Source organism: Mobula birostris, chromosome 3, assembly GCF_030028105.1.
Source record: "Mobula birostris isolate sMobBir1 chromosome 3, sMobBir1.hap1, whole genome shotgun sequence".
NCBI classification, from domain to species: domain Eukaryota; kingdom Metazoa; phylum Chordata; class Chondrichthyes; order Myliobatiformes; family Myliobatidae; genus Mobula; species Mobula birostris.
In genome coordinates, this window is record NC_092372.1 from 60,024,195 (window position 1) to 60,037,781 (window position 13,587).

The 13,587-nt window shown below is 38.2% G+C and overlaps 1 protein-coding gene across 5 annotated transcripts in view; it reads right to left on the reverse strand.

Annotated features, from left to right (window-relative positions):
- Nucleotides 1-521: 521 nt before the first annotated feature.
- pdgfra (platelet-derived growth factor receptor, alpha polypeptide) overlaps nucleotides 522-13,587 on the reverse strand; it is a 50,594-nt gene continuing 37,528 nt past the window's right edge. For all 5 annotated transcript variants that reach the window (XM_072252704.1, XM_072252700.1, XM_072252701.1 and 2 more), the window contains 7 exons: nucleotides 12,163-12,281; nucleotides 11,906-12,028; nucleotides 11,336-11,447; nucleotides 8,380-8,479; nucleotides 8,151-8,256; nucleotides 6,402-6,640; nucleotides 522-4,251 (listed from right to left, as the gene is read on the reverse strand). In XM_072252704.1, the coding sequence (XP_072108805.1) occupies nucleotides 4,104-4,251; nucleotides 6,402-6,640; nucleotides 8,151-8,256; nucleotides 8,380-8,479; nucleotides 11,336-11,447; nucleotides 11,906-12,028; nucleotides 12,163-12,281 (947 nt within the window). In that variant the 3' untranslated portion in view covers nucleotides 522-4,103. The remainder of the gene's footprint in view (nucleotides 4,252-6,401; nucleotides 6,641-8,150; nucleotides 8,257-8,379; nucleotides 8,480-11,335; nucleotides 11,448-11,905; nucleotides 12,029-12,162; nucleotides 12,282-13,587) is intronic.

Consider the following 13,587-nt stretch of genomic DNA (forward strand, 5'->3'; position numbering starts at 1 on the left):
CTGATTAGCAACAGACGTCTGTGGGTGATTCATAATTAAACAGTCAACTGCTGCTTGACCAGGATAAATTAAGATATCAGGTGATAAGTGACAAGTTATATTCAGAAATTACAAGTGCTAGGCAATAACCATCTCTAGCAAAAGATCAACTAATTCCTTGATATTCAGTAGCATTAATTTCACCAAGGACTCAGCATCAACATTCAAAGCACCATTGAAATGCCCCACATAAGTAATCTAGCTACTTAAGCCAGTTAGAGAACAGATTTACTGAGGTGAATTACTCAGCTCTCAACTCCCCAAAACTTTCCACCATCTATAAGCCACGGGCAGAAGTGTGACAAAATACAATGCACCTGCATGGATGACTGGAGCTCCAACAACACCTAAGGATCTCACCTATGAGATCCACAGACAAGTTGCACTTATGATGCTGCTTCAAGTATTTTTTTTCATTGCAGCTGAGCACATGACAATAAATCCAATTTTGTAAAAAGAAATGAGGGAAGGATAATCCAATCTCAGTCACTAAATTCATCTGAATTTATTGAAATAGAAATTCTGGTTTAGACAATGTGTATTTGATGTAACATAAAGTAATTCTTTTTAAAAAAGTATTTAAAACTGCGTAATTTTGTCATAATAAAATGTTTGAAACTTCAACCCACATACGCATCCAGATACACATTAACAATTCAATCCCTTTGAAATCATCTCATTTTTTTTACATTTTAAAATATAACTTTCAGGACATTCAAAAGTGCAACATGTAACGTTCCTGTGGCTAACATCACAGTCAAAAAATATAAACATAGGCAGTGATACAGCTATTCATAAATGTATGGCAGTAACTCATTTGACTACACTGAAATACACATATATATATGTATATATATACAGAAATGATGTATAACATCATCATATATATCCAATGTGCCTGGTAACTTTGTAGAACCATTGGATAATATTCAACATTCAAACCATTCAAAGAAAAAGTCATGATTCCTAGACAATGCTACATCATTTTGATCTGCCTCATTAGCTTGTTCATTTAATATTTGAAATCGCTCTCTGAATGGAAACACTGAACATATTAGCCTGCAAAGTTACTTAATATTTTCTTTACATTTTATCATACATTTTATAGAAAATGAATTTTCATGAATTTCAATAGTCTCTTAATATGTTTGTTCTTGTTTTATTGTTAGATATGGAGTGTTTTATGATCTCTAATATTGATTTGAGCAGGAGATAGTATGTAGTATTACCAATATCAGGACAAAATACTTACCAACGGAAAGCAATTGAAAAAGTGGTTTGTAATCAGTTTCTCTTCATACATATTTTCTAATATTACTCTATACAGCTACTGCAATGTGCCATGGAATGTATAATATGTTAATGCCTTAACAGCTAATAGCTTGGAGCAGAGAGGCTCAGTAATGCACTTTGCTCAATCAAAAATACAAGCACAAATGTGGTCTTCACTGAGTCAGAAATAAGCCAAACAACATCCAAACTGGTCCCTACTAGGCACCAAGCCCATCTCAATGACAATATTTAAATGATGTCATCCAGGTGGGAAAACTTATTAGTTAATGATTTTTTTAAATGGAACTTGCTCTAAATTTAAATTATAAACAAAAAATGCTTGACTTACTGAGCATATCAGGTTGTCTATAAGAGGAGATTAAACAGAGTCAATGGTTCAGGTTGAACAGCTTCATCATATTGGGAAAGAAAGGAGTTCATAAAGCTGCAGTGAGGGTAGGTCTCTGAAAGAGTCAATCCAGGGTGATCATGGTGATAATATAAACAAGGGCATGAGAACACAGACAAAAGACTGTAGGAGGTACAAAATGCAGAGCAGGAAGACAGATGGAAATGAGGATAGAACAATTCTACAGCTTCAGGTAGCTTGATTTCTTCGTATCATTCAGTCCACCTGTGGCATTGGCTTAACCTCTGTTGTTTTTTCCCTTACTTTTCTTTTGTACCCCTCTGTGAGTGGAAGTTATTCCCAACCTGTCCTGTCAGATATTCTATATCTGCATTTCATAACTCCTACATTCTTTTGTGTGTGCGTGTATTTTTGTCTGTTCACTCTCTCTAACTGCTCCCATTCACTCAGTGATCAGACATGTTTGTTTACAGTTTAGCCCCATGGTCGTCTAGGTTTTACCCTGTCACAGACATTCCCTCTCAGCTGCCTAACCAGCTTCATTTCTCTCTTTCCAGGGTCCGATGAAGGGTCTTCCACATGAAACATTAACTTCATTTCCTTTCCCACAGATGTGGCCTGACTTGCTGACTATTTCCAGCATTTTCTGTGTTCATCTTTAACCATGTGCTTAAAGTTTTGCATTGATAGTTTAGGAAGTAGCTAAGTTAATGTTGCTATTAGTTTGAGTTCTGAACATTTTTTTCAGAAGTTTTTAACTATCACCATCCCTGGAAGGTTTTATGATAATTTTGCATCTCTGTGTGTGTACATAAATATATATATACACACACACATATACAGAAAAAAATCAGAAAACTTAATCCAGATTATGAATGATTTATAAAGACATTTGCTTACTTTCATAAAAGTAATCAATGACTCCATTGTATCAGGTATCTACTGTTTGCAAATGTTAGCAAATAGTATACTGACTAGATATCAAATTCAAGCAGCAATTTTTAAGCCAGCTACTTCCATTAAATGATACATGTTAATGTTCTTTAGCACAAGAAAACCATACAATAGAATTCTGTCACTACTGATTCGTTCAGTACAAAGCTGATCCTTAATGTATGGTAAAGACATCAGTTTTGTAAAACATTTCAATCTCCAGCCTGGGATCTCAGAAAATGTAAAGGGTCCTTCCCTTATTGATGATAGCCAAGTTCAACTTAATATCATATCATCACTTCAATTAATGAATTAAGATGCCTCAAACTGAATTGACTTTCAGCACATTAGTAAGACTGAATTTACAATATTTACATAATGGAATTCTGTGCTTTATGGCATCCTCCTTAAACTTCAGAAGTATTTGTGGTATTTGGCCCATAAAGAAATGTTATAATTTGTTTACTATTTAACCAAGGCTCTCCACGACTAGATTCATCCTTCAAATCCTGGCTCAAAAGAAACGGCTTGCTTTTCCTTTTAGTTCACTTTGAAGAGAACTTTCTTCAGTAACTCCTCTTCATAACCGTTGGCATGTCTTTGCCACAATTCACCAGGTCATTTACAGCTGGCTCAAATATATCAGTTTTCCATGCTCTGCAAATCCTTTGATTTCCAAAAGGTTGCACCGACAAACAAGTCAGTTGATATGTTGGCTCAGTCCACAAACTGAGTTATAACTGTGGATTCCAAGTTCTTAGCTTTTCAATGTAGGTTGTAGTTCATGTCTGTAATGTTTTCATGAGTTTACACAAATATTTGAAATATTCAAGTGTAGGATCTTGCATAGATGCAGTGCATTCTTTACAGGTAGTTACTCCCAAAAAATTGTGCTTTGCAAAAAATAGAAGTCCTTTGTAATTAGAAAGTAAGCACTAAAAAGAATGCCTGTTTAAGTGAAGATGTGCATTGGTAACTGAAAACAATGACAAACAACTGATTGTAACCCACCTGGAGAATGACAAAGTCATCGTCTATCTATTGATGTAGATATAAATGATATGGTACAACATTAAGTACACAGCATACATTCTTAATAATGGTTATCATTATGTGCATATGAAGCAGTCTGATAAATGTGATCAAATATCCAGATATAGGACCATTTATGATGAAGCAAAGTCTTTGAAACACACAACTCTGTTTAGCATTATGTTTAGTCCAGAGGAATAGCAGTGGGTATACACCCTGAAATAAACACTATAGAGTGTACCGTAATAGAAAAATAATGCACTGAAATAGACATATGATATGTACTATAATACAAATCATATCTTGGTCCCAGGATATCCTTCCAATTTGGCCTCACTTTCAGATGTACCATCAAATTCCCTCCTCAAGCTTCTCTGCTTGGGCATGCCTCAGTAAGTGGTTATCGAGAAGGTCATGTCTAGAATAGGGCAAGTTTATTTTCCCACAATAAAGCTGGTTACAGGAAGCTGTCCTCCACTAAGTCTGAAGGATCAATTGCTACATCATCCATCATTTCCATATCTTCAATGGTTTCATCTTCTCGCTTTATAAAGGTAGAGCTGCTGGAACCGGTCTCTATTGCACTTTCTTCAGATGTCTGGGAACTAAAAGAGAAAAAAGGTCTATTTTTTTAAAAATGCTAAAAATATATGCAAATACCCCAGTGGAGTAATAAACTAGAATGGCCTGCATTGATCTATAAAGTGACATGCCATAATTGGGAAATCACTCCTCCAGAGTGACCACCCAATCCACCATCAAGTCTTCCTGGTCTGCTTTTACCTATCCATCCACATCAGATAACACTCGGACTCAGATTTGATCCTGACCACTGCTTTTCTCTGCGTGGAGCTTGCATGTCCTCCCTTTGAATGTGGATTACCCCAGTGCTACTCTAATACGCTCCCACATCCTAAAGATGAGCTGGGTGGGAAATTAATTGGCTAGTGTATACAGCAATTAGTGTGGATAGTGAGAGGGAATCACTGGAGAGTTGACAGGCATGTTTGGGAGAACAAGTTTCAGCAAAATTCCCTGTAAGTTTTTGTGTAAAAACCTTCAGCATATATTTATTAAATGCAGAAACAATAAGAGAGCTGAGAAGTTCTGACGTAAATATTAAAGCAACCAAATACCAAAGGTCAGATTTGACCTACAATCAGTGTCTGTAATGGATCTCCTGTGAATTAAAAGCTGCCAGTTTGGATACATGCATTTTTATCTTTATATAATGCACCTCAAAATTTTCCAAGAGCTCTTTATTAGTTGACGTTAATATGTTATTAATGCTGTCAGACAGGGAGTACTTTTGACTTTCCCCAAACACTTCTGCCCACAAGTAATCTTCCATCTGTTTCCTCCAACACTTGCTTACAGGAAAAGCTTTTCAGCTACTCCTGCCTGATTCATCATTCTACTACAGTGTACCTGACTCATAACATACTCTTTAGCTGTCTTCATTCCATACTCATTGACCCCCTACCTAATAAAAATCTATCATTTTCAGTCATAAAAGCTTCCTTTGAGTTTTTAATGCTTTCTCTATCTTTCTAACCTCCCCCTCCCCTCCATCTATTCCTCAGCTAGTAGCCAACAGGCATTTTTCATGACAGAATTCTTTATATGCTCTGTTCCACATAAGAAACATTACTTCCAGAATTTAGTTTCAAATAAGTTAGCTCTAAATTTTGTTCTTTTGTCTCCCTTTCTGTGTTCCCAGCCCTAAAGAATTATTGGTCTGTTTGTGCCCAATCAAATCAGTTTGTCATTTTTAAAACTGTAAATAGATTTTAAAGTTTAAAATCCCACCGTCAACTCCTTTAATGCTCGGTGTCAGTCTGGTAAATCTCTCCAAGGCCCACATAGCTTTTTTATAATGTGTTTCAAAAACAGAACCTAATACTCCAAACTGAAGTCTAACCAAGGTGCCATGCAACTAAAGCATTGTTTGAGCATTTTTATATATCATTTTCCCTGAGTTCATGGCCACATTCCCCTGGTCTTTTTGGAATGTTACTTGGCAGGATGCACAACTTTTAATTCTCTTTATCCTATATTATTTTTTTCATTCTTCACGTCGGCATCACTAACTAAGCTACCAAGTATTGCCTATTCATGTTAATAATCTACTATTGCGCTTAGTCCAATTCAGTACATATAGAGCACTTTAGAAAACTAAATTCTTTTCTAATACCTCAAATAGGGGATAATTTTCTGCTTGTTGTCCTTTACCAACCTGTGAGGTGTTACTAAGTCTGGTGAAGGAAGCAATATTAACAATGAGAAAGTGTTCCAATTGATTGACCTTTCATTCATGGAAAGAATGCACCACTTGAGATGGCAAACTGTAATCCCCAATCCCAAATCCCCCATGTGGTAGGTAGGCTGTTTTCTTAAACATCTACACTCTATTGAACAAGAGCTTAGCAAACCATTTCAACTAAGAATCAACCATGTTCATGTAGGCTTGATAATGTAAGGACAGCAGGTATTTTACCTAATTGGATAACTGTTATTTTGGAGACACTCCAGTAGTTTAATAGCCACTGGTACACGATCTAATTAATTCCAGATTTATTACATTCATTGTATTTAGCTTCCCTCACTGACATTGGGGAACTTGAATTCATGCCACGATTATTAATCTGAACTTTTAGACTTCTAAACTAATTACATAATCGCTAGAGGCCCACATCCAATAGATTTAACCATACAAGGATTTTACTGAACATGTTGCACCTCAAGGTAGATTTACCTATGGCGGTTCCTTGAAGAACTAGGGTCATTGTCTGTGACTGGGTCAATATCAGGCAGTGGGATGATGTAGCCACTGTCAGCACTTAACCGTTGCTCATCAAATCCACTCTCCCGGTCTTTCTTTTTATTTTCATTGTTGTAGTTAACTCCAATATAAGGATCGGTGGATTCTGCCCGCATGCGAGCAACAGCTGGATGGTCACTCTTCAGAAAATCATCATTCATCTGCTTGTAGCTCTGTTCAGTTACAAAGAAAAACTAATTAGAAGATTTGAATAGGAAGTTTAGAATGAGCTTCTGCAGCAAATGTCAATATGTTCTGATGGTAGCATGCCCGCCTCACTGTCATATGGTTCTGGGTAAATTCAACTCCAGAAGATCTGAACCCCAAAACTTAGGATAACACTTGAGTTGCCAGTTTTCCAAAGAAATACACTAATTCTGAGGTAGACATAAAAGATCCTACAGCAATACTTTGAAGGGGAGAAGATAAATTATCCCTGCAATATTCATTCCCCAATCGACATCACCAAAATAAATGATGTTGTCAGATTGTCACTTTGTGAGACTGTGCTCAAATTAACTCCTTTGTTTCTTACAGTAGCATTTCAAAACCACTTCATTGATAGTAAATTCTTGAAATGAAGGGCAGCATATAAATTATCAGTCCTTCTATTAACCTATTCATGGGAGATGTCCAACAATATCATAGAGAACAACATCAAAAAAGAGCTATTGCGTTCTGTGGTGTCCAGATTAGCGATCTCTTTGGGAACAAAATTAAAATCTGACCTGATCCAACCACGGCTATGCTGAACCCTACCAAGCCTGAGGATGTTTTTCAAGCTGATTCAATCATAACCTGAAACACATGGGCAGCAGCTAGTGGAACTGCTGACTGACAGCCCTTGTGATCCAGAATCTGTCCTCCAAGTTGTCTATGTAGAGTTTGCATGTACTCCCTCTGACAGTGAATTTCAGTCAAGTACATTGAGAATGTGTGGAGAATAAAATACGATTTGTGTAGACAAGTTCTTGATTGTCAGCACAAACTTAGTGGACTGGAGGGCCTGCTACCATGGTTTCCATGTTACATATGTTTTCATGGTTGGAGCCTGCCAGGCTTCGGTAGCTTGGTTAAGCCAATCTAAACTTGGCATCACTGATGTCTATTATATAGCATCATTAATCCTGTTGTGCAGTATTCTATCTGCTTGGACACATTACCATTATATATTGTTTTCATATTCAATGGGGTGGATAGAGGTAGTTGCACTTGTCTTTATCCCTAATTGGCAAACTTTTGGAAATTTGACATGATCTATATAACTCAAAGAACAGAAGATATGAAATTAGCTCATAAGTGAATTCTTTATTCTGCATTATCACAAATAAATTATCAGTTTGCAAACTACCATAGAACCACAGCACTTACAAAGCTGGAACTGCAAAGACGGAATCTGGAGGTACAATTCTACCACTAAATGGCAATAGTAGGGCATGTTACAGGACGGCTTTGCTTGTGTAGGAAATTACTTCCACATGGAATATCAGAAGGAAGAGGCTTGATAGCATTTCTGAAAATGTTAATAAGCTCTGCGTGGCCTTCCCTATCCATTTCTTACTTGTGATCTGGTGAGCAATATTTCATTTTAAGAATACTGAATCTGAAGTACTTTCTTTACTGATTACTGCACCAACTATGCATTAAAATTCTGCTGTTGTCAATAGTGCAAAAAGGGCTTACCTTCTTGTAGGCTTCTGGTAATAAACCACCAATAATTTCAGCCAGGCGTGTAAAGGAAGGCCTTTTCTCAGGCTCACTGTTCCAGCATTTCACCATCAGGTCATAGCTACATGGAGGAAGATTGAAACAGGAAGCAAGAGTTTAGCTGTCTGATACAAGACTTGGAATACTTATTCAAAAATAATTTCTGTAGAAGCTGGAAGCCACAGCACATCAGCTGCAAACATACACATCTGAAGAAGCATGTTCTGGTTTTGTCATCCTGTACCCACTCTTGATCTTATTATAAAAGTTGGAGTCAACCATCATTCCTGGATATGGTGTACCACCTGAAATAGAGAAAATAACCCACTTAGAAAGAATGAGAAATGAGCTGAACTTCTTTACGCAGTACTCACAAAGCAGTTCATACACAACATCAGAGTAGCAATGAAACTTCAAGCAGACCCAAGATCATAGAAAAACTTGGTCTTTGCCACTCATGGTAAGTCAAAAAAAATCATCATGGGATTGACTATTACAGGATCAATTAAGCTGGAAAAATCTAGTTTTTATTTCATTTACTTTAGCGATACAGGTAAGATGGCCCTGGTGAAGCACAGTGACTACTTGCTGATAGCAAACAAAATAAACAAAACCACTAACTACTTTATTAATCACACTTTTCTGGTAAATGATCACTGCAATCTATAGCCTGTAACTTCCCTTTTGGAGTTGAGCTTTTGAACTTGGCATTTTTGGGGTATGAACTGAAGTCTCAAAGGTGCAGAGCGGTTGCAGCATGGTGTGTACAGGCCGAATTGAGCAGTGGGGCCCAGGCCTGGCAGCAGGGAATGAGCCAGTGTTTGGCCATTGCTGGAGTGACTCGATGCAGCAGAACCGAGGCAGAGCGAGTGGAGGCAAGGTGCAGTCGAGGCAGCAGGGACCGAGAGCAAGAAGTGATCAATTCAAGCATGGTGCTTGAATTGGAAAGGTCGGGTACAGGCCTAATCGAGGTGGTGAGGCCCAGGCCCGAGAGCATTTCAAAGCGGCAGGGCCTGGATCCAAGCAAGGTTTTAACAATTTAAGTGCCAGGCTGAATTAAAGATGTTGGGTATGGGCTGAATTGAAGTGGTGGGCCCCAGGCAGGGGCTGGGTCTGAGAGCGAGGAATGACCCGAGGTTTGGGCAGTCTATGCGCTGGGACAGATCGAAAAGGTCAGGGTTTTTGGGCCAGAGGCAAGGGAAGGGCTGGTTCAGCTCACTGCTCCACAAAGTTTGCTCATCTCTGCACTGAACTGAGGCCATGTCCTGCAACTAATGGGGTCCTGGACAGCTTCGTGACTGCGGACTCATTCTCATGAACGCAGACATCCCACCCTGCAAAAACTCATTTCAGGGAGGTAGCACCATCAATTTGCGGGAGACTCCTGGAACTTCCGGGAGAGGTGGGACATCTGCAATAGAGTAGCTCCTTAGCAGCTTGCCAGCTAGTTTAAATAATGTTAGCTATGCTAATGAATGAATGACACCTGTTAAACTCACTTGAACATGTCTTTTACAGTCTTAACCCACCATGGGCAATAGAAAAGTCACTGTTACAAACAGTGCAGCGAGCAACACTGTCGTTATTTTTGACCCCTATTAGGCAGAGGTACACTTTAGTGTAGTCTGGGGTGACGTATGTTTTATATTTTCTTTTTTTGGAACACTCTGCCATGGCGCTCTCACGCTTGCTCTCTCTCTCGCTCTCTCTTGCTCTCTCTCGCACTCTCTCTTGCTCTCTCTCTCTCTCACTCTCGTGCTCTCTCTCTCTCGCTCTCACGCTTTCTCGCTCGCTCTCAAAAAAATCGATTTCTGGGATATTGTATATAATTTGCGGGCATCAGGGAGCCACTATCAAGATGCGAGAGACTCCTGGAACTTCCGGGAGGGGTGGGATGTCTGTGAAATTCAGTTCTGAATGTTATTTGCTTTCTTTATTCTTTACACAATCTGTTTTTTTTTTGCACATTGGGTGTCTGACGGTCTTCTTTTTTAATGTGTTCTATTGAGTTTCTTTGTTTAGTGGCTGCCTGTAAAGAAACGAATCTCAAGTCCTGTGGAAGGCTTTCAGCCCGAAATGTCAACTGTACTCTTTTCCATAGATGTTGTCTGGCCTGCTGAGTTCCTCCAGCATTTTGTGTGTCAATCTCAAGATTGTACATAGTATACATACTTTGATAATAAATGTACTTTGAACTCTGAGCCACTCCATCCCAGCCAACGCTGACAACACCAATGTAACCCTAACCCAATCACAGGTCAACTTACAACGACCAATTTACCTACCGGATATGCCTTTGGACTGAGCAGCTGGGGAAAACCCACATATTCTATGGGGAGGATGTACAGACTCCTTGCAGATGACACCGGAATGAAACTCTAACCTCTGACGCCCCAAGCTGTCATAGTGTCACACTGACTGCTGCTCTACTGTGGTGACACAAATTTGTACCGAACAGAAATTCAAACAATTATAGTGAACTTCACTGTGCTAGTTACTTAGTTTCATTTGAAGTTCAGATGTATTTAAAATAAATCATGTATCATTCACCAGCTATTTTGAAATGACTTCATTCTTTAACTAAAAATGTCAGCAATCCACTGATAACAATATTGTAGGGTAATATAGGCTGATAGTGATCTGATTACATTAATCAGATCAATGAGAATGGTTGTAGAGCAATAGCATGGTTTATTTATAATGAAAATATCCTGGGATACATTGAAGATATAGTTAGCAATGACCTAATGTCCTGGATTCAAACTTTGGTCTTTACTACAAGTTCTCAGTTAGACCAGCAGTATGTGACTATGATAGCACTCAGCAGTTGGAGTTGGATGTCCAGTATGCACTATCCTCACTGCCAACCCTAATAATCATTATCTGCACTGAGAACACGAGCAAATATATCTGTGGCCTTGTCAAGTGCCCTTCAAAAATGTCACATTTAATTTAAGCATGCAATCCTGATCCAATGTGTTTCATTAGGAATTATTGATATAAGAGTGAAAAGCAGCATGTAATACCCTCCAAAAATACTACTCCCAAAAACATGGATTACACACAGAATATTATTCCATCAGACAGTCATCAATTCAAAATAAATTGGGTTAGTTCAAGAGACTATTTGATACAACATTGTATAGAGTCTTTGCACCTACCCAAAGAGAATATTTCCCAAAGAAGAATGCCATAGGACCAGACATCACTCAGAGTAGTGTACAAGTTGTCAAATATGCTCTCAGGAGCCATCCACTTCACTGGTAGGAATGTCTAAAAATGTAAATTGAAAAGAGCTGTATTGATTTAAAAGTGATAATCATTAAACTGAGATAAGTATTACTAGTAAGACACCTAAATGATATACTGTACATTGTCAGAATTGTGAATTAAAATGAAATAATTAAACGTTTAAGTTTTTATACTGGTATTTAATGCAACCAGAGGCTGGTCAGAATCTTGAAACACAGCCTCTAAGAAGTATCTTGACCAGCACTTAAGATTCTGAGGCATAGTGATTATGGGCAAAATGGGATGAATACAGATGAGGATCTGATGATCAGCACAGGCCTGTTTCAGTGCTTCAGGCCACTATGTCTAATTACAGCACAATAGTTTTTCTCAATGACTGATCTAGTAGCTGAGTGTGTTTGAATATTTCTTTTGTTCCGGTCACAGAATTCTTCTTGGATATATATAGACAGATATAAGATCAATCTTCTGCCACTTACATTGCCTTTAGAAACATAGTTGGAATCATGCATGATGTCTCGTGCCAGGCCAAAGTCACAGATCTTGACAATCTTTCCTTGAGCCAGAAGAACATTACGTGCTGCCAAATCACGATGCACACACTGTGTAAAAAGAGAAAAGAAAAGCTGAGTCTTCACCACAATGTGTCACCAGATCATATTAGACAGTGTACCAAAGTTACACAAGCGCATCTGTGGATCACGATGTCCAAGCTGGCAATGAAATAAACACTTACATTTTTAGAAGCCAGAAACTCCATTCCTTGTGCAACTTGAAAGGTAAAGCTGATTAGATCCATGAAAGAAAGCCCCTCTGAACTGTCATCCAAAAGGGGATTCCAAGATTCTGTTGTTTCTGCCGGATGAATGGTAAATGTTAACTGTACAGCATGAGCAACAGTTTGCTGCATCATCATAAATAATTCTAAATAAAGAAATGGAAGTGAATAGAAGGAAAACTGTCCACAGTGGTGATTTTGAAGAAGGAGCTTTAATTTTTGGAACTGGATTCAAATTTAACCCAAACTCCTTCATTTGGTGGCATTATGTGCCCTCAATGTAATGAATTCAGGCATTCTGTATCATAGTTACAAGTGGGCAATGAGCATGAACTTCCAGTATGAAGCCACACTCAATTCAGCACTAATTGGCTATCTCATTCAGAAGAGCCATATACTCACTTCTGGCAAATGTCATTTACTGCAGTGGGAGAGACTCTATACTAGAGGTGACAGAGAAAATTTTTGTTTTCATTTAATGACATATCTCACATAAGAATTCTTTATTCTGGCACTATTTACTTCACATAAAGAGATCATGTCATTCCCCTGCAATGACATCCTCCATCTTCATTATCAAAAAATTCAGAATTTAAGTCCAGAAATAACAAGCCACATTTCTATTTATGTGGGATATGCTCCATAAAACAAAATCTTGAACAGAGTTTACTTTAGCAAAAAAGAAAATGTCAAATTAATGACCTGAAAACTATATTATGAAGCAACACACACAAATTACTGGAGGAACTCAGTCGGTCAGTCAGCTTCTATTCATTTCCATAGATACTGCCTGACCCGCTGAGTTCTCCAGCATTTTATGTGTTGCTTTGGATTTCCAGCATTTGTGGGCTTTCCTCTGTTTACATTATGAAGATACTGTTTGCAATAATACAATCATACTTTTCACATTTTACATTTTTAAACAAAGTAGGGAGAAGATATGGAGCATTATTCCTACTGCCTATGTTTATAAAAAATATTGAAGATTATATTATTTGTTGTAAATATTAAAGACCATAAAACATAGGAGCAAAATTAGGCCATTCAGCCCATCAAGTCCTCTCCGCCATTCCATCGTGGCTGATTTATTACCCCTCTTCATTCTATTCTCCTGAATTCTTCCCGTAACCTTTGACACCCTGACTAATCAGTAACCTATCAACCTCTGCTTTAAATATACCCAAAGACTTGGCCTCCACAGCCTTCTCCAGCAATGAATTCCTCAGATTCACTTCCCAATGACTAAAGAAGTTCCCCCTCATCTCTGTTCTAAAGGACACCCCTCTGTTCTGAGGCAGTGCCCGCTAGTCCTTCACTCACCCACTGTAGGAAACATCCTCTCCACACCCACGCTGACTAGGCCTTTCAATATGTGATAGGTTT